The following is a 22,805-nucleotide window of genomic DNA, read 5'->3' as shown; positions in this document are numbered from 1 at the left end:
GCACTTAGCGGAAGTGACGGGCTTGCATGTCGCTGCTGGCCGCCATTATTGAAATCAGAAAACTGGGCAAAAAGTCCCTCCCCTTCCGCTACGTAGGCAAAATGGCGTCCGTTTAGTGTGAGTAGTGTCCATCATCTCACACTGGATTTTTTGTCCGTTATAAGTGCACCATCCGGGTACTTTCAGAGCACTGAGTTTTCGCTTGTTCTTCAGTGTGAACGCACTATGCCCTAAAACATAGTGCTTGAAGTGTGCAAGTGCGCCATTTGAGACACAGCCACACACTTGTATGTGCACCAACACAACAGACAACTAGTTTACTAGTGTACAAGTGTGGATGTAGTAGTTGTTGGAAACTCCTGTACTTGCACAGGATTCACACTGACTGATAAATTCAACACCAGACTCTCAGCACATGCAGTGAATGTGTGTGTGTGTGTGTGTGTGTGTGTGTGTGTGTGTGTGTGTTATCAAAACAGTCTACACTCAGATATGCAGAAACACTTCAAAGAATAGCAAACAACCTGTTTTTAGAATCTCCACAATATCAAACATCCCAACAACAAATGCTTTCTGAGTCATAAAAAAATACAATGCACATTAACAACACACACACACACACACACACACACACACACACACACACACACACATACATTAGAGTAGCTCCCTTATGCAATTACCTTTTTCCTAGCAAACTCCTCCACAACAGGTCCAGGTAAAGTCCAGGTCTCTGACAGGTTCAGACTGTTGCCAGTAATGATAAAAGGACTTCAGGCTCATTTCTGATTCTCCCCAAATGAGAAAATGAGCGCTCCCCCTCACAGTTTGTCACCGGCACCGTGAGGAGCACCCTCGAAGCCACATAAACATTAGGGAAGACTAACTGCAGGCCAAACTTCAATCTGGTTTTCAGCATGTTTGAGGGTGTGTCACCAACATGAAGGACCGGAACTGCAGCGTAAAACACGCTGTTCCGCCTACGGGACGGACCAGAAGTTGGGAGGTAGCCACACGTTCTTCTGAATGTTTTAAACACCAACCCTTAAACATTTATATTCATGCCGTACATTGTTAGAAAGCTTAGATTGCCCTGATTAATTCAAGACCACTCACGAATTATGTGGTTGCTCACAGCAGTAATAGTATTAGCGATTAGCTCGGCTAGCCACTCAGCTAAAGTAAAAACAGCTATAATGCCTACATACCTTCAAAGTCTTCCCTTTATCCACAACGATCATCTTATGACTCAGGACTTTCTGTACAGCTCGCCAAGTATCCATTCTTGTGAAATATGAAATCCGTTTCCTTCTAACCAGAATACTCTCCTCAATATGTCCATGTATTTAGTCCAACACGTAACGTAACACACGCGGAACAAACCATATAGGTCCCTTTTACGTCATTTCCTGGCCTACGCGTGCATCGGTGGGACACGTGACTGTTTTGTTTACGTCCATGAGCTCCTCCTGTTTCATACGACACGACACACCAGTCAATCAGTGCTTAGGATGAGGCAGCACATGTCTCCAAAGCCAATGAGGACATGTATCCGACGACAACGTGGGTGACAATAGGTGCGTGTATTAATGTATGTACTCACAAGAAAAAAAAAACACTAAGTGACGGAGGCCTCTGGGAGCTCGAGGCCCCCGGGGTTCGGGATCCGGGCTTGCCTGTAGGTAACGTTAAGGCTATGTTAACAGAGCTAATGAAGAAAATAATGAAATTATTGAAACCGTCACTCACGAAATTCAGTCAGGCCAAGAACGTCTCCTCACGCGGCAGCTCTCCAGAGAAGCTTCCGCCGCTCTGGACTGCAGTAAAATTCACAACCCAATTAGGTGCTCTCACGCTCGTGGGTGTTTTTTTTTTTCTCTTCCTAATTCAAGACTCCCGTATACCTCCAAATCACAATCACTTGACCCCCCCCCCCCAAAAAAAAAAAAAATCTCATCGGATCTGCACGATTCACGTAGGCCATCTATTTTGGTTTCAAAACGGCGAATTTCGCCGAAAGGTGAGTGATTTTCATGTATGAACATCTGACCGAGTTGTCATCAAGTTTGTGGGTTCTGCCTCATATTTTATGTCTCTCACCAAGACCACAGAGCCCTGGTCCCTGTCAGCATCAGTAAAGCACTTTTATTTAAGCAAACCAGATCAGATGCAATGCACTTATAACAACAGTGATGATTAGTGGATTGATCAATTTGTTGATCAACAGAAACATAATCAGTAACTACTATGATAGTGGAATACTCCTTTAGTCAATATGTGTGCATGTTCTGACAGAAGACATTTAAAGACATCATGTTTGACTCTGGGGGATTATAATGGTCATTTTCACTATTTTCTGATATTTAACAGACAAGTCCAGTCAAAGTTTATTAATATAGCACATAAAGCACAAACAATAAAATAAAAGAACAATTATGAGCAACACAAAACAATGAATTGATGAATAGAGAAAATAATTGGCAGATAAATTGATGTTGAAAATGTTTGTTAGATGCAGCCTGAATCAGCCGTTATGATGATAACTCATATTCTCAATTTACTCAAGGCTTAAATAATGTTAATATGTTAAGGGACAAAATAAAACAACATGATAAATCAAAAGTTAATTCTATTCCCTGACAATAAAATGAAGTAAACAGATTTATTAAAGTCTGATGTTTTGATTACTTTATGGCAGGGGTGTCAAACATGCGGCATGTGGGCCAGAACCGGCCCACCGAGGAGTCTAAACCGGCCCACCTGTCTTCTTTTCCTTCCTTCCATATGCCCTTCCTTACTTCCTTCTGTCTGTCTGTCTATCATTCCTACCTTCCTTTCTTCCCTTCTTCCTTCCATCTGCCCTTCCTCCCTTTTTTCTTTCTGTTCTTCCTTCCTTCCTTCCTTCCTCTCTTTTTTCCTTCTTTCCTCCCTTTCTTCCTTCCTTCTTTCCTTCCTCCCTTTTTTCTTTCCTTCCTTCCTTCCTTCCTTCCTTCCATCAGCCCTTCCTCCCTTTTTGTCCTTCCTTCCTTCCATCAGCCCTTCCTCCCTTTTTGTCCTTCCTTCCTCCCTTCTTCCTCCCTTCTGTCCTTTCTTTTCTTCCTTCCTTCCATCTGCCTGTCCGTCCTTCCTTCTATTCATTCTTCCCTCCCTTCTTAATCCCTTCCTTCCTTCCTTCCCTTCTTATTCCCTTCCTTCCTTCCTTCCTTCCTTCCTTCCTTCCTTCCCTTCCTTTATTGTTTTGAACAGATGGAAAAAGATGAAATTCTGAAAGTTGATTTTAAAGTAAAGAAAGTAAATGTGACAGATGCACTGGAAACAAATACAAAGTGTGTAAATATATTCCTACAGAGTGTCTCCATGATGTTATTTGTCACTGCAGCTTCAGAGTCAAGAGAAGAGGGGAGGTGGTGACTCTCACTGCTGCTGTTCAGAGTCCTGATCCTGGAGCTGTCCAGGGTACTCAGCACCATCACAGTCCCACTGAGAGGGGACTGATGGCCAACAGACACATTAGAGTTCAGAATCCTCTTCTAATCTTCATGGCCCCCCTGTCAAGATAAATGGTAAATAAATACCAACAGTAAAACCATGCCAAAAAACAGTCTACACATAATGAGGAATGTTTGGTTTTATAGTGAACAAGAAATGAGTCTTTCATCCACAGAGTGAAAAAGAGGATCAATTAAAATACTTGAAGGTAAAATACTCACTGTTAGCAAGCTGGAACCCTGAAATACAGATGAGATCATGTTAAAAAATGATTCATAAAAACTACTTTGTGCTTTATTATTACTTAAATATCAAACAAATTGATTCATTTAACAAAAGTACCACAAACAATGTGAAGATTTATGCTAGATTATCACTTTATTCATTAGCGGAGTACATCATTATTGTTTCTAACCATGATAGTTTCGTCCCCAGATGAAAAGTCCAGCGATGCAGACGGCCAATAGGAGCAGCAGTCCTACAACACCTCCAACAACGGCACCAACAGGGAAGTCTGAGGGGGGAACTGGATCCAGAACAAAACATTTGGGTGGTTTAGATAATAAAAAGCAAAGAGTTATTTTTAAAGGGTACAGTTGTTCACTTACAGCAATCTGTACCACCAAGCAACCAAGAAATTCATGAGGTAAGAACTTTGCTTCTACACCTCTAAATTTAGGAGATTAGCAAAACAGCAAAACTACATGGTGGTGCAATCTGCTCCAAAATCTGATTGTTCCTTTGCGTATAACCTCAGTTATTTATGGACTCAATAGCACCATCTAGCCATGAAACTCTGCAGGATCTCTCTGAGTAGACGTCAGTACTTTACATACTTGAAATACTTGACATAACTTGAAACAGAAGCCTCATGGTGGCACTATAACAAGTCTTACCCAAGTTAGTTCTGATCACAGCTTTGTCCAGTTTGATGATGATGTCGTCCTTCACACCAGAGAGCTGAAACACACATTCGTACCTCCTCCAGTCTTCAGGTGTGACTGATGAAAGATACAAGTCCACACTCATCTGGAAGGGTCCATCATGGTTGGGGAGGATCTCTCCAAGTTCCACGTTCTCATGATGCTCCTCTCCATCTTTCCTCCAGAATAGAAACCTGTAGCGAAGCAGCTGACTGGAGAGGAGGGAGTCTTCTGGAGGAGAGACACTGAGGGATGCTCTGGAGAGAGGTGGATAAAAATAGATATATATTGTTTTTATTTTCATGTGAAGGTAAATATTCATTTGAAACAGAAAAACCACTTGCATGTTGTATCCATACAGAGCTTTACATCTGGTCATAGTAACTCTACCTGTTCTCTGCAGAAAGCTTTTCCCGTAGTGCACATACTTCTTCAGCCACTCAGGGCATTTGTGAATGTAGTAGTTCTTATTGTATTCTAACCGAGCTTTCTCAGTATCCCATCTTAGTTTGGTGATGACGGCCTGCGGTTTTGGAGCGATCCATGTCAGTGTCTTCAGGTCCAGCGCAATGAAGTCTTCTCCATCATAACCGTACTGATTAAAACCAGTAATCTCTCCTGTTTCATTGTCCCATTCACAGCCGTTCATCCTCTGTAAAATGTGGGCGCCTGAATGAGAGAGACAGAGAAATAGGATGTGGATTTTGGCTGATTTTGGCTGACCAAAGCTAATAGTAATGGCAAAATCATGGAGAGGGAAGGCTACATCTTAGAGCAGAATGAGAAATCATTTAATTCGTAAACCATACCTTCAGTTTCATTTAGGCGCTGCTTCAAGCTGTCAATGTTGGCTCTGAAGACCTGCTGATTACCAAAACACTTCAACGCATACCACTCCAGGTGCTGTGGGTCGTCCTTCATTAATCTCTTCATCCAGTCCTGTTTGGGTTCTGCTGTCTTGATGTTGCTGTCGCAGTAACCCACCTGGATTTCATCAACAGTCGCTGCACCCACAAACTCTGGGAAGTTTGGCACTCCAGAAGATGCAGTGAGGAAATATTTCAGGGAGTGTTTCACTGTAGGATAAAGAAGGTTTTCAGGATTTTAATGATATTTTATACATTTTTTTAGTTTAGTTTAGTAAAAAAAAAATATATATATATACTTTAATACTATGTTTGATACTAGGATATTTGTTTTAATGCATTTGTTTTGATGCGTTTTAACATTTTGTATCACTGAATCTGCATATTTAGCGTTAGGACACAAATAAAGAAACCTTGAACCTTGAACATTTGCAGCTAAAAAACCCACAAACCTACAGTATTATGCCGTAAGAAAGCTACTGTGCATTAATATCAAATGCTGATAGTCATACCAACATGTAAACAGCATAGGGTTAAGGTTAAGGTTAGCATAGGACTGCACTAGTCGTTTGAGTGAATGCATTTAACGACGTATGGCGGTCTCCTAGCAACATGAACGGTGGTTTCCTATTTTAGTTGTGATCATAACATCTAAATTTACAAATAAAACTCATAGTATGGCAGAGACAGACGTATACTTTGTAATGCACCAACTTAATATGCCATTTCCAAATACACATATGTGATGACATTGTAAGTTCAGTGATATGACTGTAAAAACTGAAAGCGAAACTTTCTAGTGGCGCCATACACAAGACAGATAGAAGACTAGATCAAGCAACTTTTTACAGCAACAGCAGGAATAACAGTTAGTATTATAATGTCATTTTACCTGGGGATGCAACGTGAGACAATAGGAGCAACACAAATAGTATCCTCATCTTGTTTAGAGAAGCAGACAGAGCTGCAGAGCTGCCGTCAGCTGATGTGATATACACCATTGATAGTGAATGTGGGGCGTGTCGACAGAGAAGAGTCATAGCTCAGGTGTTACTGATAAGGAAAACAATGTTATCAAACGGAGATATTCTTCCGATCATCATAAAAGCTATTATTATTCCCAATAGGCATATGAATTCCAGTTTGCATGTGACCTGTAGAAAAAAACAAAAACAAAACTTTATTACATTATAAGACGGTACTGCAAAAACAACTGTCCAGACCTGGGATTGATAATGCACTAATGCTTTAAAAAATATATTGTAGGGATTTTTCCACAATTGTATCTACAGCTTAAATACATTTCTACAAACCACAATGCATTTATTATGCAGCTGTTATTAATGCTGACAGACCCATTACCCACTGATCATTTTAACCTGGCTGCACATATTTATTTATTTTTTGATAGTTTTTCAAGTAGCCTATGTCTTAAAACAATCAGAAGCCCACATTTTCTTATCCCTTCATAATGCAAAAACCTTAGTCTTTTTTATTGCTAAAGTCCCTCTTTTTGTTACTATACTTCCAAGGAAAACTGTTCGAGGAAACCTAAAGAGGGAATTAGATGCTAAAAAAGACTGTAAATATGGCATACTGGCCATTAGAAGATTCTTTCATAATGCACTTACAGTATATGTGAGTGATGGAGGACAAAATCCACAGTGCTCCTTTTGTTCCAAAATGTATTTAAAAGTTGATCTGAAGCTAATATGAAGCTTCAGCTGTCTGAATGAGTCAATTCAAGAAGATATCTTTCAACGTTACAGAGTTTTTAGAACCAAAGTTCCTCTTTTTGTTAGTTTTTCTTGCTGATGTGCACTCCTGCACTATAAGGTCCTTTTTTAGTTAATTTTATTGTTTTTCTCATATCCCTATCTTTTTGAGCTGCTGTAATGCTGAATTTTCCCCACTGTGGGATAAATAAAAGTGTATCTTATCTTATCTTATACTTCCAGCACAACTCAACAGGTAAAACACAAAGAGGGAATTTGATACTAAAAAGACTGTAAATGTGTCAGATATCCACTTGATATGACTAACTCAGACTGATGAAACATCATATAAGCTTCACATCAACTTTTAAATGCAATTTTGCAGAAAAACACCAGATGTTGCCCTCTATCACATACAATGAAAGCATATTTGAATGTGATCCTTTAATACGTATGAAAAGGAGGAATAATGCTTAGCCAAAAGGGAGAAATACTTTTTTACTGTTCATATGGACACATGCATGTTATTTTAACAGACTTGCACAATTGTGAGCATATCCTTTAAATATTTGCCATGTCAGTCTCAGCCAGTGTTTCCTATTTGCATCCTGCTCCCCTCCAGGATGCTGCTGATTACAAAATAATCCAAATCTCGCGATAGTTCCATAGAGCTCTAAACCAAATTCATATAGACCATTAATCATGAGTGGACATATTTTAAAAGTATTATTTTAATAAAGCCATACATGCAAATATATTTAAAAAATAAAACATGAAAAATAAAACATCTATTTTATCATCTACAGCCATATGTTCTCGCGAGATTTCGGCTAGTTGAGTTGAGTAAATGCCACGTCTTAACACACAGCTACAAGTAGGAGCAGCGTGGACTCAAATATAAGCAGTATACACAGCAGAGAGACACCCAGCCGCACAACAGGCACTCATAACCTGCACAACCCGGTAAGAATGAACTTTATTTCCTCTTTCTACATTATCATTTATGGTGATATTTGCTCTGGCTGCAGCTACATGTTAGTAGCTCAGCAGAGTAGCAGCTAACTAGCAGCTAGCAGGCTTTCTTCACAACTTCAGGGAAGACAAAACAAGGATCAATGGATGCTATTTGAAGACTCGCTTCTACTGTTTACTGTGAGATTAAAGTGCACACTCTCTTTAAAAAGTTAGGATAGCATTAATCCGCTTTGCACGTCGACGTGTGAAGCTGCAAAACAAACAAACAAATAAACAATGCAACATCTAAGCATTCATTGTTATCTGCCACTGCTGGGTTAGATGCTCTACATTGTTTTATAACACTAGTAATGAATGAGGAGCATAGCATAACCTTAAAGTGCAATATATAACATTTTAAAGCAGGGTTTAAACTAGCAGGCAGGTGTCTTTATGAGCAGTGGAAGATGTTTCCCTTCTTTCAAATGTGCTTTGTGTGAAAGTGTTAGTGGCTAAATAATCCACAGTGTGTCTAGACAGTCATTATATGAGGCTTCAGCAGAGCAGTCTGAGTTAGTCATATCAAGTGGATATCTGACACATTTACAGTACACGTACATTTAGCATCAAATTCCCTCTTTGTGTTTCATGTTGAGCTGTGGTGGAAGTATAGTAACAAAAAGACTTAAGCACTAAAAACACTAAAAGATATCTACTTGATTTGACTCATTTGTAGCTGAAACTTCATATTATTTTGTCCTCCTTTACTTACATTGTATATACATTATCTTGTAATGGTCAGTATGAACAGGAGGAATGGTTTAGCAAGAGAAACAGGTTTCATAGTTCATTTAGGAAGCTGACTCTTATCACATGTTTTGAATGAAATGAAACAAAAAGTGTAGAAAGGTATTTGTAATTGAATTAATCTGCATATAGTTATTATAATAATAATAAACGACACAGCCTCTTAATGCTGGCTGTAAATCTATGAATGGAGCTCAAGTGTAACTGCACAGCTAACATTTTTTAAGCCGGGTTTTAAAGCAGCAGTCAGGTGTCAGCATGAGCAGTGAAAGATGTTTTTCCTCTCTGTAATCGTTCTTCCTGTTCATACTGACTATTAAAAGATCTCCTTTAAATGTGCTTTCAATGAAAGTGAAGATCCACATAGTGTCCACCCAGTCATTTAGAGTAAAAACACATTTAAAAGTTAACATGAAGCTTATATCACATTACATCAGCAGTCTGAGTTAGAAATATCAAGTGGATATCTGACACATTTACTGTCTTTTAGCATCAAAAAGACTGTAAATGTTTTCATGTTGAGCTGTGGAGGAAGTATAGTAACAAAAAGATAGACTTTGGCACTAAAAACACTGTAACGTTCAAAGATATCTACTTGATTAGACTCATTTGGAGCTTCATATTCAGTTCAGTTCAGAGCTTTATTGTCCCTCGAGGGGAAATTTGGTTTGTAGTGACAGTAACAAAAAACTCCTAACACAACAACCATAAATAGATAAATAAACAGTGACACAACACAACCAAACTTGATAAGAACAATCTCAATCTGAATAAAAATAAGAAATGTTGTTTTTAAGGGTTGTACAAGTTAACTGTATTGATTGCACATGGGACAAAGGAAAATTTGAACCTGTTTGTTCGTGCTCGAGGCCTAAATCTCCGTCCAGATGGCAGGGGGATGAATTCCTCCAAAAGTGGACGATCAAGATTGACCGTGCTTTCTTTAAGACAAGCCTGTCAAAGATCTCTGAGAGAACGCTGCTGCAGGACGATTACCTTACTGGCTTCTTTCACTATTTTTAGCAGATGATTTTTGTTCTTTATTGACAAGTTTCCATAAAACAAAATTAAGCAAAACGTTAAAATGGACTCAATAAAGGATTTATAAAATAAAACCATTAAAATCTTGTCAACATTAAAATAATTTAGTCTGCCAGAAAGTATAATCTCTGCAGGCCCTTTTTGCAGATCGTTGATTTGTTGAGATCATGTGTCAGGTTTTTATCGATCACTATCCCCAAGCAACCATCTCCACAGCTATACTCTTAACGTTGGGCAAGCAGGTTGTGATATTTTCCTAAAATCAATGACCATGTCCTTAGTTTTTTGAACATTTAACTTGAGGAAATGGCTGTCACAGCACTCCACAAAGTCCATCACAACTGTCCCATAGTCAAGACTGTCGTCATTGTAGTGACTTCTGCAGTCATTTGTATTGTATGTATATTAGCTTCAGATTAACTTTAAAATACAGTTTCACACAGAAAGACGACTGTGAGTATTGTCCTCCATCACTTACATTGTAAATACTTTATGGAGGATTGTCTTTCTTTTCACAACACAAGCACAGTCCGTTTAAAAGTGTGTTAAAGCCGCCCCACCCACATCGATAAGGAGTGGTGAGAAAGACACGAGGAATTCGGTGAAAGGCTGAATGATGTCGGGTGTGAAACACTGAGCGTCAGCCTGAGGGTTGATGCTGTCACTCTTGAAGTTATAGATATGAATATAAGTTACTGCTGGCTTCAGACTTTCCTCCTGTCTCCAATTTACTCTCTAACTTCCTTTTTATGAAGGTTCTTTTGGGCTCCTGAAATGTTACTTTAGGACAGACATGAAAAGTTGTGAACTGGTCCTTTAATGCAGCACTGACTCATCGCTGTGTGTGATTAGTCGATTAATAGATTAGCTGTCAACTATTAAATTAATCTTCAGGTATCCACTCCAAAGTCTCTTTTTTTCTTTCAATAAAAAACTGATTAAAAACTTTAGCTTTTCTATCACTCACTACTGCACTTCTTTTAATAGTTATAGTTTTACTTGATTTAAGAATATAACATTTATATTCAAATTTTTAGCTACTTTTACTATGTACTATTTTAATTGCTATATTTCATTAATGTTTTCATTTCCTCTCGTCTGGTTGTGTGTTTTTTTTTAACTTTGCTTTATGCTCCTTTTTAATCTGAAGCACTTGTAATTTATTTTTATTGTAAAACACTTTGAGCTGCATTTATTGTAAGAAAGGTGCTATGAAAATACAATTTCTTCTTCTTCTTATTATTATTATTATTATTATTATTATTATTATTAGTCATAGTATTAAATTCTGTTGGTTGGGACTAAAAGAAGATGATGTTATTTCAGGTTTTGAGAAACGGTAATTAACCACAGCTCAGTTAATTAAGGAAATAATAACCACATTAACTAACTGATAATATAAAGTAATCATTCGTAGCAGTCCTACTGCACTGAGATCACGTCCTGCCGCCATATATTACTGGTAAAGCCTAATCTTGAGTTATGGTCGTGGACAGTTTCCAGTGAGATTTGAATACCTGCTGCGTCGGCACTAAAACACAAACTGGCTGAGCTGCAGAAGAACAGAGAGCTCAGTGAAGCTTTTAATCTGGAGCATATTTCATTTAGTGACCTGTCATGCTGCTTTTCTTTTTTCTTCTTTTCAATTTGAACAATTCACCTCGCTTAAAATCTCACTTAACAAACTAAATCTCGCTCTTTAACTATAAGTCTCCCAACATACATTAAACTTTTTTAGAGTCATGAATAAAGCTTTTTGAATTTTTTTTCTCTTTAGTGGTCGTCTCTGGTTCCCACAGATCAAATAAAACCACAGCAGCATTTTTAACTTTCAGAGCTTTCTGCCTCTAACTCTGTTTTCAGAGGAGGACCGATGGATCATTTCTTTTCTTCCCAAACTGATCGCTACTCACCTGCGTCGCTCTGTAAGCTCTCACAGCAGGCGAGGCTGCTTCGCCTTGAAGACGCTGCTCAGCTCTTATGTGTTTGTGTGTCTGAAGTAAATTTATAATGCGTCAAAAACATGTCGAACACTTTCAGTTCACTTTCAGAGTTTCACTGGTTTTTGTTGAAACTCTGCGTGCTTCTTTTTTTTAGGGAACTTCCCAGCTTTGCTCTCAAACACATATTAACTCGCATTAAACGGCAAACCTGAAGCTCTTTATTTAAACTCTTAAAGGATCAGTGAGTTATCTTTAATTTAATCAGGGTATAGATGTAAATAAAACCTCTGAGTTTAATTTCCAGCCGTTATCTGACTTTTCCTATATTTCTTCTTCTTCTCATCACAGGGAATAATATGGGCTGTTTACGTCTGCTGGCACTGACACTGGCCACGTCTGCGGTGCTGCTGTTAGCCTCCCGTTCAGCCGTCGCTCACAGCCACTCCCACGGCGACCACGGGCACGCCCACTCCCATGGCAACCATCACCATGGCCACCATCACCACGGCCACTCGCACGGAGAGGACGATGACCACGCCGAGGTGAAGATGTTCCACGGAGCGAGCAAGTGGAGCGCCGAGGCCAATGTACAGGAAGAGATGCACCACGGGCACGCTCACGACCACGGGCACGCTCACGACCACGGGCACGCTCACGACCACGGACATGCACACTCTCACGACCACGGGCACGCTCACGCTCATCATGAGGATATTATCCGGGTGCATAAGGAGGAGAGCGGCCACGGACACACGCACGGAGGTGAAAGGGTGAAGAGAGAAGCGGAGGGCGAGAAGAGAGACACGCTGGAGCTCTGGATGCAGGTAACCACGGAAACAATGGAGGCTGGTTTTAACCTTCCTGTCGTCCTCCCGGGTCAAATTGACCCCGTCTGTTTTGACTGTTCCTTCTTTCCTCCCTTCCTCCCTCCCTCCCTCCCTCCTTCCTTCTCTCTTTCTTTCCATCCTTCCTCCATCCCCCTCCTTCCTTCCTTCCTCCTGCCCTCCTTCTTTCCTTCCCCCCTCTTTTCCTTTCATCCTTCCTGCCTTCCTCCCTCCTTTCCTTCCGCCCTTACTTCCTTCCTTCCTCCTTTCCTTCCTCCCTCCCTTCCATCCTTCCTTCCTTCCTTCCTTGACTCGAAGACAACAGGAGGGTTAAACAGTTTGTCTTTTAAAGCTATAAGATTAGGAGGTTTCATCCTGTGAACTCTGATCTTAATGAAACCCTAATGATGTTTACTGGAAGTCAGAAGTTTAGAAATACGTCTGTAACCAGTCCCTCTGATATGTTTTACCAGGTTTTTGCTTTAACCCATCATTAGATGTCTCTTGTGTAACATCTTGGTAACAAAAAGCCTTTTTATAGCCTGTCAACATATTCTAACCCAGCTGATATTCATTTACACACATAAGAGGTAGAATTACTTTCTAACTACTTACAGATTTCAGCTGGTTCCTTGCCTTTGTGTGCTGCTTTCTTACTTTTTTTTCTTGTTTCATTCCACTTTATTACACATAACTTTATTTACGAGTTTTAATGTTTTGGTTTCTCTGTATGTGTGGATTTCTTCAGTTAAAACTAAAGTCTGGTGGACATTTCATGTGACTATCTTCTTTTGGAAAACAGTTTATTTCCCTCCACTGTAATCAGTATTTTTTCCTGTTATGGGTATTTTCTCAGTCACATCTGTTTCCTCCCCTTTCTTTTCACACATTTCAAATAAGATTATGTCAACCTGCCACGTTAAATATGGGCGTAAAGCTGGAAGAAGATCCAGTTCATCCAGAAAGTCTGTTTGAACACACATCGACATGTTCAAGACTTTCTGTAGAAATTAACATTTAAAAGCTGTAGTTTGGTGTTTTGTTTTTAATATTCTGTTGTGTTCATGTCATTTTTTGTCCACAAATGTAAAACAGTTGAGTGTAGCTGAACTCAACATTACTGCTGATTCATCTCTTATCACCGGAGGGAAATTACAAATAATGACAGTCGTTAAGTCGGCAGTTTTCTGGAGGCGAAATTGACTTTTGGTCTGTTTGCCATCGGTGACTGCAGTGTGTGCACATCCTGCAACGTTTCAGCTGTGTCATCTGCTCACTTATTTTCAGTTCATTTCTTAAGAGTTTCTCTGGCTTTTGTTAAAACTCAGCGTGCTTCTTTCTTTTTAAGGGAACTCGTCTGTTTCCCAGCTTTGCTCTCAAAGATATCGTGCAGCATCGACTCAAATTAAACAACCGGTCTCAAGCTCTTATTTATTATTTGAGTCATAGCTAGATGATTCCCATGGATACACACACTTTCTCTTCTCATTCTCATTCTCGTTAAGGCCCATTTATGCTCAACGTACAATATGTAAATGTATCCGTCCTTTTCAAACGATGTTACCGTCACTGCTCTCATACTTCCATGCGTCCTTTACGTTGGCATGGATGTTAACTCAATACATCCACCAGGGGGCAGCACAGAGTCAAACGTTTATGACAACAACAAACTCAAAAACAAACATGGTGACTGTGGAGGAGATATCGATAATGTTCCTCTTGCATAAAAGACAAAAACGATATGTTTAAAGTTTCTAAGTTTCTAGTTTCCTCCATTGTTATTACTTCTTCGTGTCTCACTAGAGCTACGTATCGAGTAGTGACAGCAACACTGCCCCCACGATACTGCTCCGTTTGGTCTGTATCTGTAAGCTTTATTGAAACGTGCAGAAATACGGACGAAATGAACGCAGAGCACGGACAGGAGGCTCCGACCGTATCCGGATCCGTATTTAATGTCGAGCATAAATGGGCCTTTACTCTTTCAGTCTTCTCTCCTCTGTAGGGCGACGCGCACTAACCACATGTTCTCTTCCCTCCCTCCGCTGTCCGTAGGCTATCGGCGCCACCCTGCTGATCAGCGCAGCTCCTTTCCTCATCCTGTTTCTGATCCCGGTTCAGTCCAACAGCGACCAGCACCAGAATCTGCTCAAAGTGCTGCTGAGTTTCGCCTCCGGTGGTCTGCTGGGCGACGCCTTCCTTCACCTCATACCACACGCTCTGGGTACGAAGTTTGATCCACAGAGCCATGATGGTTTTGACTACTTTAGAGCTAATTGACTCTCTGAGTGTAAGGAGCAGCTCAGTCTCTTGGAATAGAAAAAACAATTATTAGTTAATTATTTATTTGTTTATTTATTGGCTCTTTCACTCAGTGATTGATGAATGAGACTCTCAACACTCCTGAAAACTTTAAAATAAGATAAGATATTCCTTTTATTAGACCCACGATGGAGAAATGTGCACAGTAAAAATAGAAAGAGCGTCAATAAAAAGAATAAAGAACAATAAATAAGAAGTAATAGAAATAATAATAAACTTTATTTTAGAGCACCTTTCATACAAGTGCTAAAAAAAATACAATACAATAAAACGGCAATGAAAAATGACATTTAGTAACTAAAAAATAAGGAATAATAATAAAATGACTCTAATTAAAAGCCAGATTAAATAAATATGTTTTCAGCTGCTGTTTTAAAAATGTTCAGAGAGCTCACATCTCTCATAGCTTTAGGTAAATTATTACATAATTTGAAGCATAATTAAAGACTAAAGTAAAGGAAATACTCAAGCAATAAAAACAATTGGAAATAATAAAAATAATAGTAACATTATGTACAAGAGCAATAATGAGATGTTTTCTATCTGCCACTGACTGTTGAACTGACACATCAAACCAAAGTGGAGTCAGCCTTTTCAGTTTTGTCCTTTTTTTGTTTTTTGTGATTTTAAAGTCTGTTTTCTGTGTTGTGTTCGTTGTTCACAGAGCCCCACTCTCACCACGGAGACGAAGATCACGGCCACTCGCATGAAGAAAAAGAATCACACGACCACGGACACTCTCACGGTAAAGTTATTAGACGAGATACTGCAAAATCAACACGTAGTGATCAAAGCTAATAAACTCTCTTCCTCTCTCCACAGGAGCCGCCCACGGTCACATGATGTCGGTGGGTCTGTGGGTTCTCGGCGGGATCATCGCCTTCCTGGTCGTAGAGAAATTTGTGCGTCTGCTGAAGGGAGGACACGGACACGGACACTCACATGGACACTCACATGGTACGCTGGTGTTTAGAGATAGAATGAATCGATTTAAATTGGTTAAAAACTAGAGAATAAAATGCTGTTTATCATTTCTTAAAGTGTAGAGCAAAGCCTTTTGATTTATCTGTTTTGTCCACAATTTGAAGATATTCATTCGGCTGTTAAGGGTCAATGATTTTTATTTTTGGTCAAATTTAAAGGGATTAAAATTAGAAAATAAATGTATGAATAACTTGCACATTTTTTTTTTGTGGACTCAGCATCAAATTTCTGCTTTTAATCCATTTTGAGAGAATATATTAGAGGATTATGGCAAAATGTCTAAGTGGTGTAACTATGAAAACTGTACTAAATAATTAAACATGCTTAAAAATGCAAATGCAAAAAGTAATTGTTCGAATAACTACAGTTAAATACACTGAAGTTGGATAAAATATTTAATATTTATCATATTTTTTTGTGGTTACACCATTTGACATTTTAAGGAGTATTCAGTCTTTTTTAAGATATTTTTGATTTGCTTATCTTGCTAACCCTTATTTATCACTGACAATGATTTATGTTGAAGAAAACAGGAACATTGGAACATTTCAGAAGCAGGAATGTTTTGGTATTTTTTGCTTTAAAGATATCTGAAATGATTAATTGATGACCAAAATAGTTCCCAAATTATCTGCCAAGCTGTTGCCTCTGAAATAAATTATATATTGTAGCTTTACTAGGTTTTATTTTCTTCAAATCAGTTTGTCTGCTAAATCAGCAAAAATGGCTCCTAACGTTTTATCTCTGTCAGCCATCGTGGCAAATAAACAGAAGAGTAAAATTCCTATACTGCTCATTTTTTCTTAATAGCTGTTATTATGTGTAACACTTTCAGCTGCTCCCAAGGAAAAGGTCAGCGATGGCGAAGAAGAAAAGGAAGAGGAGGAGGAGAAGAAAGAAAGCAAAGACACGAAGGCGGCGAAGAAAGAGGAGGCGAACACAGGTGAACAAGAATTTACAGTTTCACAGTTTTACACCCTGAACTTTAGGAACAAAAAAATCAGCTTCACTCACTTCTATCTAATCAATCGAGTGGTTTATCTATTAAATGTGAACAAAGATAATCAGTGTATCATATACAACACAAAAAGCTTAAAATCAATATATTTGAGAAGCTGCAACTGGTAATTTTAGCATTTTCTCTTTAAGAAATGATAAATAATTATTGGATTATCACAATAGTTACATTTTCTGTTCATTAACTAATTGATCAGTCGGCTGATGGTCACTTTTTTTATATTTTAAGAATTAATCAATACTTGCACTGTGTCTGAAACCACTCCATATTTATTACTTTGTGTAATTTATCTGAATTAAAAACTATAATGTGCTAAAATCTCAAAGTTGAATGAAAAGAAAAAGTTGTGTTCAACGCCTGCACACTGTCTAAAATTCCAGTGTAATTCCCCACTTTTGACAGGTGTGTAATTTTAACACCACACCTGTCAATCCTCCAAAAAAAAAAGATGATTACATAAGTGAATTTCTCACTTTACACCTTTTTACATAAGTTGTTCTTACTGCGGGGGAACAGGAAGTGACAAACTGTTCTCCTGGAGTCACAAACAGGTTTTCTTGTGTGTTTCTGAAGACCCTGGGTCTGTTAGAAACCGCATACTTTCCTGCTACTCATACCAACTCTGATGTCATTTGAAGTATGTAGTGGGTTTCAACTGCTCAAAGTTCCCAGATGGTTTACTAGATTCTCCAGAAATGCAGAGTATGCATCAAGAGCTGACTACTCACACTCAAATTACCCAAGATGCAACACAACTTCTGAAAAAAACCCAAAATACAAACGTCACAGATCATCAGCTCGGGGGTTTCAAGTTAGATACAGCGAGGGTATGTTCGCTTCCTGTTTTCAAAATAAAAGCACCAATTCTATCGTTATGGTTTTCTTAATAATAAAAGTCAACGGGTGTTTTATTTTGTAAAAATAACCGAAATAACTGTTACTCGCCACGGCTGACTCCGAATTCTCAGGAACAAAACTTTAAACAGGTGTTATTTGGACAAATTAGCGTCACATTGTGGATCTAAAGGGCTACTTTACTTTCTTCCTAAAAAGGTTAGAAATGTGGATAAAGTGGTTTATTTACAGAGTTAGAGCTGAAATGAAATCAGCTTCAGCCTGATGATTTCAGCTCGGGTAGGAACCAAATGCATTGTGGGTAATCGTGTAGTTTACTACAGTGTAAACGGTCTGCTTACTATCTGGTCCTTTAGTATGTAGAATAGAAGTATGTAGTATGCGGTTTCCAACACAGCCCGTGTCAGTCATTGATTTATCACTCACATTTTTTGGATAGTATTTATTTTGCTGCTTGTGGGCTGAAATTGTTTTTATGGCTTCACCTCACCTCAGTCAGTCAGAGAAAATATGTTGCTGTTGGAATCCTGGAAATCTTCCTCAGAACATTGTGACTTCTTAAACTCAAATTACTAATTTATTACCTTATTGACAGAAATTAGCTGCTGTCGACTCCTCATCCCTTTTCCACTCTTAACTTTCTTCTTCTTTTTTTAATCCTTCTAAACACAGACATCAAAGTGTCAGGTTACCTTAACTTGGCAGCCGACTTCACACACAACTTCACTGACGGCCTGGCTATCGGAGCGTCCTTCCTGGTCGGTCCAGCAGTGGGCGCCGTCACCACTCTCACCATCCTGCTGCACGAAGTCCCACACGAGATCGGAGACTTCGCCATCCTCGTCCAGTCCGGCTGCACCAAAAAGAAGGTAGACTATAAATAAGAGGAATGTTTTGTATCATCTGAGAAAGACCGGAGAAAGTCTTTAATCAGAATCTGTTCATTGGTCCAGTATTCCCCTTTATTTGTAGAGCACAATTCAACAACAAGTTATTACACACACAGGAACAATAGAGATTAAAAATGAAGTCTTTACTGTATGAAATGTGTCCTCTTAGATCAGGGGTGTCAAACTCATTTTCATTCGAGGGCCACAAACAGCCCAATTTGATCTCATGTTGGCCATTAAAAAGATGGAAGGAAGGAAGGTGAGAAGGCAGAAAGGAAGGAAGGGGAGAAGGAAGAAAGGACAGGTGGAAGGAAGGAAAGAATAAAAGTGAGGAAGGAAGAAAGGAAAGATTGGAAAAGAAGACAGGGAGGAAAGATGGAAGGATGGGTGGAAGAAAGGAAGAAGACAGGAAGGAAAGGTGGATGGAAGGAAGGAAGGACAGATGGAAGGAAGGAAGAAAAAAAAGACAGGGAAGGAAAGTGGGCCGAAGTGGACACAGGCCGCATGTTTGACACCCCTGTCTTAGATCATCTGTTATTTAGTGAATCTAGTCTACCTCTGCTATTCACTACACTGATGGTAACCCTTTTTATAGTTTTAATGGATTCATGTTGAAAATAATCAGCAGATTAAGTGACAATAAAAATAAAAGTGCTAAAAACAGCTCTATTGCTGGTTTTGATTGATTATAATGAATGACAGTGGTAGATATATGGACATTTAAGGGGTTAATGTGCTATAGTGCTGATTTCCAAGTGCTTTCAGTTACATAATAAAGTACATGATGAAAAAGGTATAGAGACAGAAAGGCATAAATAAGTACATGGGAGGAAAAACAAAAGAAAACCGAAAAGAAAAAAAATTAAGTAGTGCCTCAGTGTTTTGAGTGATTTTAAAAGAGGAAAGATTTAATAATTGGTTCAACATACTCAAATGTGAATATTTTCCAATTTCTTTCGCTTTCGATGCTGGTCAACTGAATGTATTTGTGTTTTGGACTGTCGGCATTTTAAGACGCCACCTTTTACCATTATCTTGACATTTTATTGACCGGACATCTAATTGAAGAGTTAGTCTCAGCCTTAATGAACACTTGGCACCAAAGACAAAGATCTGTAAATGACATGAAAAAGGTACACTGTCTTCATTTGCTCAATAAAAAACCTTTCAGTCTATATTTAAGGATCTTTTTATTGAGTAAGTGAAGACAGATTTCAGGCGTCCATGTCCATATAAAACATCTTCTTCCTATTTCCCATCAGGCCATGTGTCTACAGCTGCTTACGGCCCTGGGAGCTCTGGCCGGCACATCTTGCTCCCTATTGGCTGAAGGCGTTGGCGCGGCGGCGACGGCCTGGATCCTGCCGTTCACTGCCGGCGGGTTTGTTTACATCGCCACGGTTACCGTGCTCCCAGAGCTGCTGGCGGGTCGCTCCAGTTTCGGCCAGTCCCTGATGGAGATTCTGGCGCTGCTGTTCGGAGTGGGCATGATGGTGCTGATCGCCGAGTACGAGTGAGACGCAGCAGCAGAGCGGACAGAAACGTCTTCTAGTGAAACAGGAAGAGAAGGAACAGAGAGGAGGAAATATAAAAAAGGCGGTTTTAACTAGTTTGTCAGGGTTTTTTTTTTTTTTTTAAACGACGTTCTGTTTTGAGACAAACGCCACCTATGGATGATTTTTGTTGTCTTAGCAGTTCATTGTCTCGTCCCTGGTTTATGTCACGGTTCCTCTTTTGTTTTGTTTTTTATTGTTTTTGAAAGGAAAGGTGTCTTTAAAAAAAAAACGTTCTGCAGCAAAGACTCGAGAGCTGGAAGAAAGAAGAAAAAAAACCCTTTGAGGACTGCTGTGTGTGTATGTGTGTGTATGTGTGTGTGTGTGTTCACTGTGGGTAAGAACGGAGAGATTCATTCTTTCTTTCCTCCAGTCACCACTTTCACTACATGGACCATCCAGATATATTTTATATTTTTATCACAGCTTAAACTGACACGTTGCTCCCTCCACAAGTGGGGCTGAAATTCATGTAACTTTTTTTCAGCCATAAGACCAATTAATTTTTTTATATCATTTGGCACGTGGCTGTTCCTTTTTTAAAGTCATCAAACATTTCGTAGTTGGGTCGGCGAGAAGCAAAGAAATCAATGATGTGGCTTATTTGTGCTCGCTGCACACTGGCCTGATCTAGATGTCATCAGTTATATGAATTTAATTTTTTTTGTTTGGAAAATGCTGAATGTTAATATTTTTACATTCCACAGAATAAAACTAAATATAAATAAACTGTTGTGGTGTTTCAGCTGTACTAAAAATGTCCTGTTTGCTTTAAGACATTCCTGCACAATCAGTTTTTTGATTTTTTTTTTTTTAATGGTTAAAAATCAGTGAAAATATTTGCGGCTGTGAGGAAAAATCCCACATAGTTTCTTATAATATTCAAAGTGATGAATGCTTTTTCTGCACACTCTGTAATTAAAGACATACTTGAAAAATGTAAAATCAGACTTATGTGATGATTCAGTTGGAAATGGTTGTTTTTAAATCTGCTGTTAATACAACTGGCCACAAGAGGGAGCCAGAGATACTTGGCACTATCAGGGTTTTTTTAGGGGATTTTTAGTTCCTTCCTTGAGATGACAAATGACTTGTTGATTTATCGCATGAACAGCCAAGCAATAAAACAAATAACCTGATGCCTCTCTGATAAGAATCACACACATGCCGACACTCAACAAGGCTGTAATCACTGGGCGTGAAATTGATTCCTGCTGATAACGTGACAACTCAAATGAAGTATAATTTAACTTAAATGAAGCCTGTAGACTATAATTTCCAGAAAAATATGAACAAATAAATAAAACCTGTAGAAATAAGTTTAAATGAAGTTGGACATACAGGTCTAACAAAGAATTGGGTGATCATTTATACTTACTGCTTCATAAACAGACAAACCAGACCAGCTCAATTTTACCTGTGAGGTCAACACTCAACTCAAAAATGAGGTATAACTTAATTTAAATCAGAGGTGTCAAACATTTGCCCCATGGGCCAGAACCGGCCACCCAAAGGGTCTGATCCGGCCCACTGCATATGTTTGCAAAATATGAACATTTCAGAAAGTTATTCCAATTTTTCTGCTGCGTCAGGGTTTTTTCCCACCATGACCAGAATACAGTGAATACATATTGTGGTCATATTTAAAACATTCATGTATTGAAAATTGTGTAATTTGTGAGACATAATGGTGAAAATGCATTAATTTTTCTTAAAACATCGCAGGGTGTTCATTTGTTTTATAAGTACATTTTTTATTACAGTAAAGTTATATTATATATTATTTATAGGTTATTATGCAGTCGGTGGTTTTACTGGTCTGGCCCATCTGAGATCAAATTGGGCTGTATGTGCGTGTGACACTCCTGATTTCAATGAAGCCTATTGACTATAATTTCCACAAAAAAATAGGTGTAAAACCTGTAGACAAAAGTTGGAAGGAAGTTGGACAAAAAGGTCTCACGCAGAATTGGGCGATAATTCATACTTTATGCTTTATAAACCAGAGCAGGAACATTTTGACTCGGGAGGACAACAGTTGTATGGTCAGTGAGAAGATGACAAGAAGACAAAGAAGTCTTTGATGGAAAAATATGCAACTGATGAATGTAATGAGAAGCTGTCATGACTCCGCTTTGCTTCACATCTTTATATTGTAGAGCTAATCTTAACCGCGCAATCAAACATCTTGACACAGATTCATCGTCATGCACGGTTTGATATGTAATGACCATACATGATTTGTTATTGCATTTAAGGCGCCTGATGTCTGTTCATGCATGGGACTGTGGTTCCGTTCACAGGTAACTCTTTAGCTTTTGATGCTACCTGTCACAACCACTAATTGTTTTTTTTTTTGGTTTGTTTTTTTACAATTTACAATCTAGTACAACAAACTAGCAATAAAAGACTCTAAGGCTGAGATTCAAGAAAAGAAGCCACTTTTTTAGATTGGGCATCTCCAAACTACTCCACAAAGGGCCGTGTGCCTGCAGGTTTTTCTTCCAACCAATCGAGAGCACATGTGATTTGACCCATCAACCGTCTAAAGACTGAGATCAGTTGATTAAATGAGTCAAGCTGGGTGTGTTCCTGCTTGGTTGGTTGGAAGGAAACCTGCA

The 22,805-nt window shown here is 38.9% G+C and overlaps 1 protein-coding gene and 1 pseudogene across 1 annotated transcript; one reads left to right on the top strand and one right to left on the bottom strand.

The window, feature by feature from the left end:
• Window positions 1-3,504: 3,504 nt before the first annotated feature.
• On the bottom strand, window positions 3,505-6,246 carry LOC128374434 (major histocompatibility complex class I-related gene protein-like; annotated as a pseudogene).
• Window positions 6,247-7,829: 1,583 nt separating this feature from the next.
• Window positions 7,830-21,123, top strand: slc39a7 (solute carrier family 39 member 7). Its single transcript, XM_053334687.1, has 8 exons — window positions 7,830-7,956; window positions 12,087-12,562; window positions 14,618-14,786; window positions 15,549-15,629; window positions 15,707-15,841; window positions 16,704-16,811; window positions 18,414-18,610; window positions 19,894-21,123. Exons 2-8 carry the CDS (start codon window positions 12,095-12,097, stop codon window positions 20,146-20,148), a joined length of 1,413 nt encoding a protein of 470 aa, XP_053190662.1. The 5' UTR covers window positions 7,830-7,956; window positions 12,087-12,094; the 3' UTR covers window positions 20,149-21,123.
• The last annotated feature ends 1,682 nt before the right edge of the window (window positions 21,124-22,805 follow it).

Source organism: Scomber japonicus, chromosome 15, assembly GCF_027409825.1.
Source record: "Scomber japonicus isolate fScoJap1 chromosome 15, fScoJap1.pri, whole genome shotgun sequence".
Taxonomy (NCBI): domain Eukaryota; kingdom Metazoa; phylum Chordata; class Actinopteri; order Scombriformes; family Scombridae; genus Scomber; species Scomber japonicus.
Note: the sequence above shows the minus strand (reverse complement) of the source record. Positions and strands in the feature narration are given on the sequence as shown.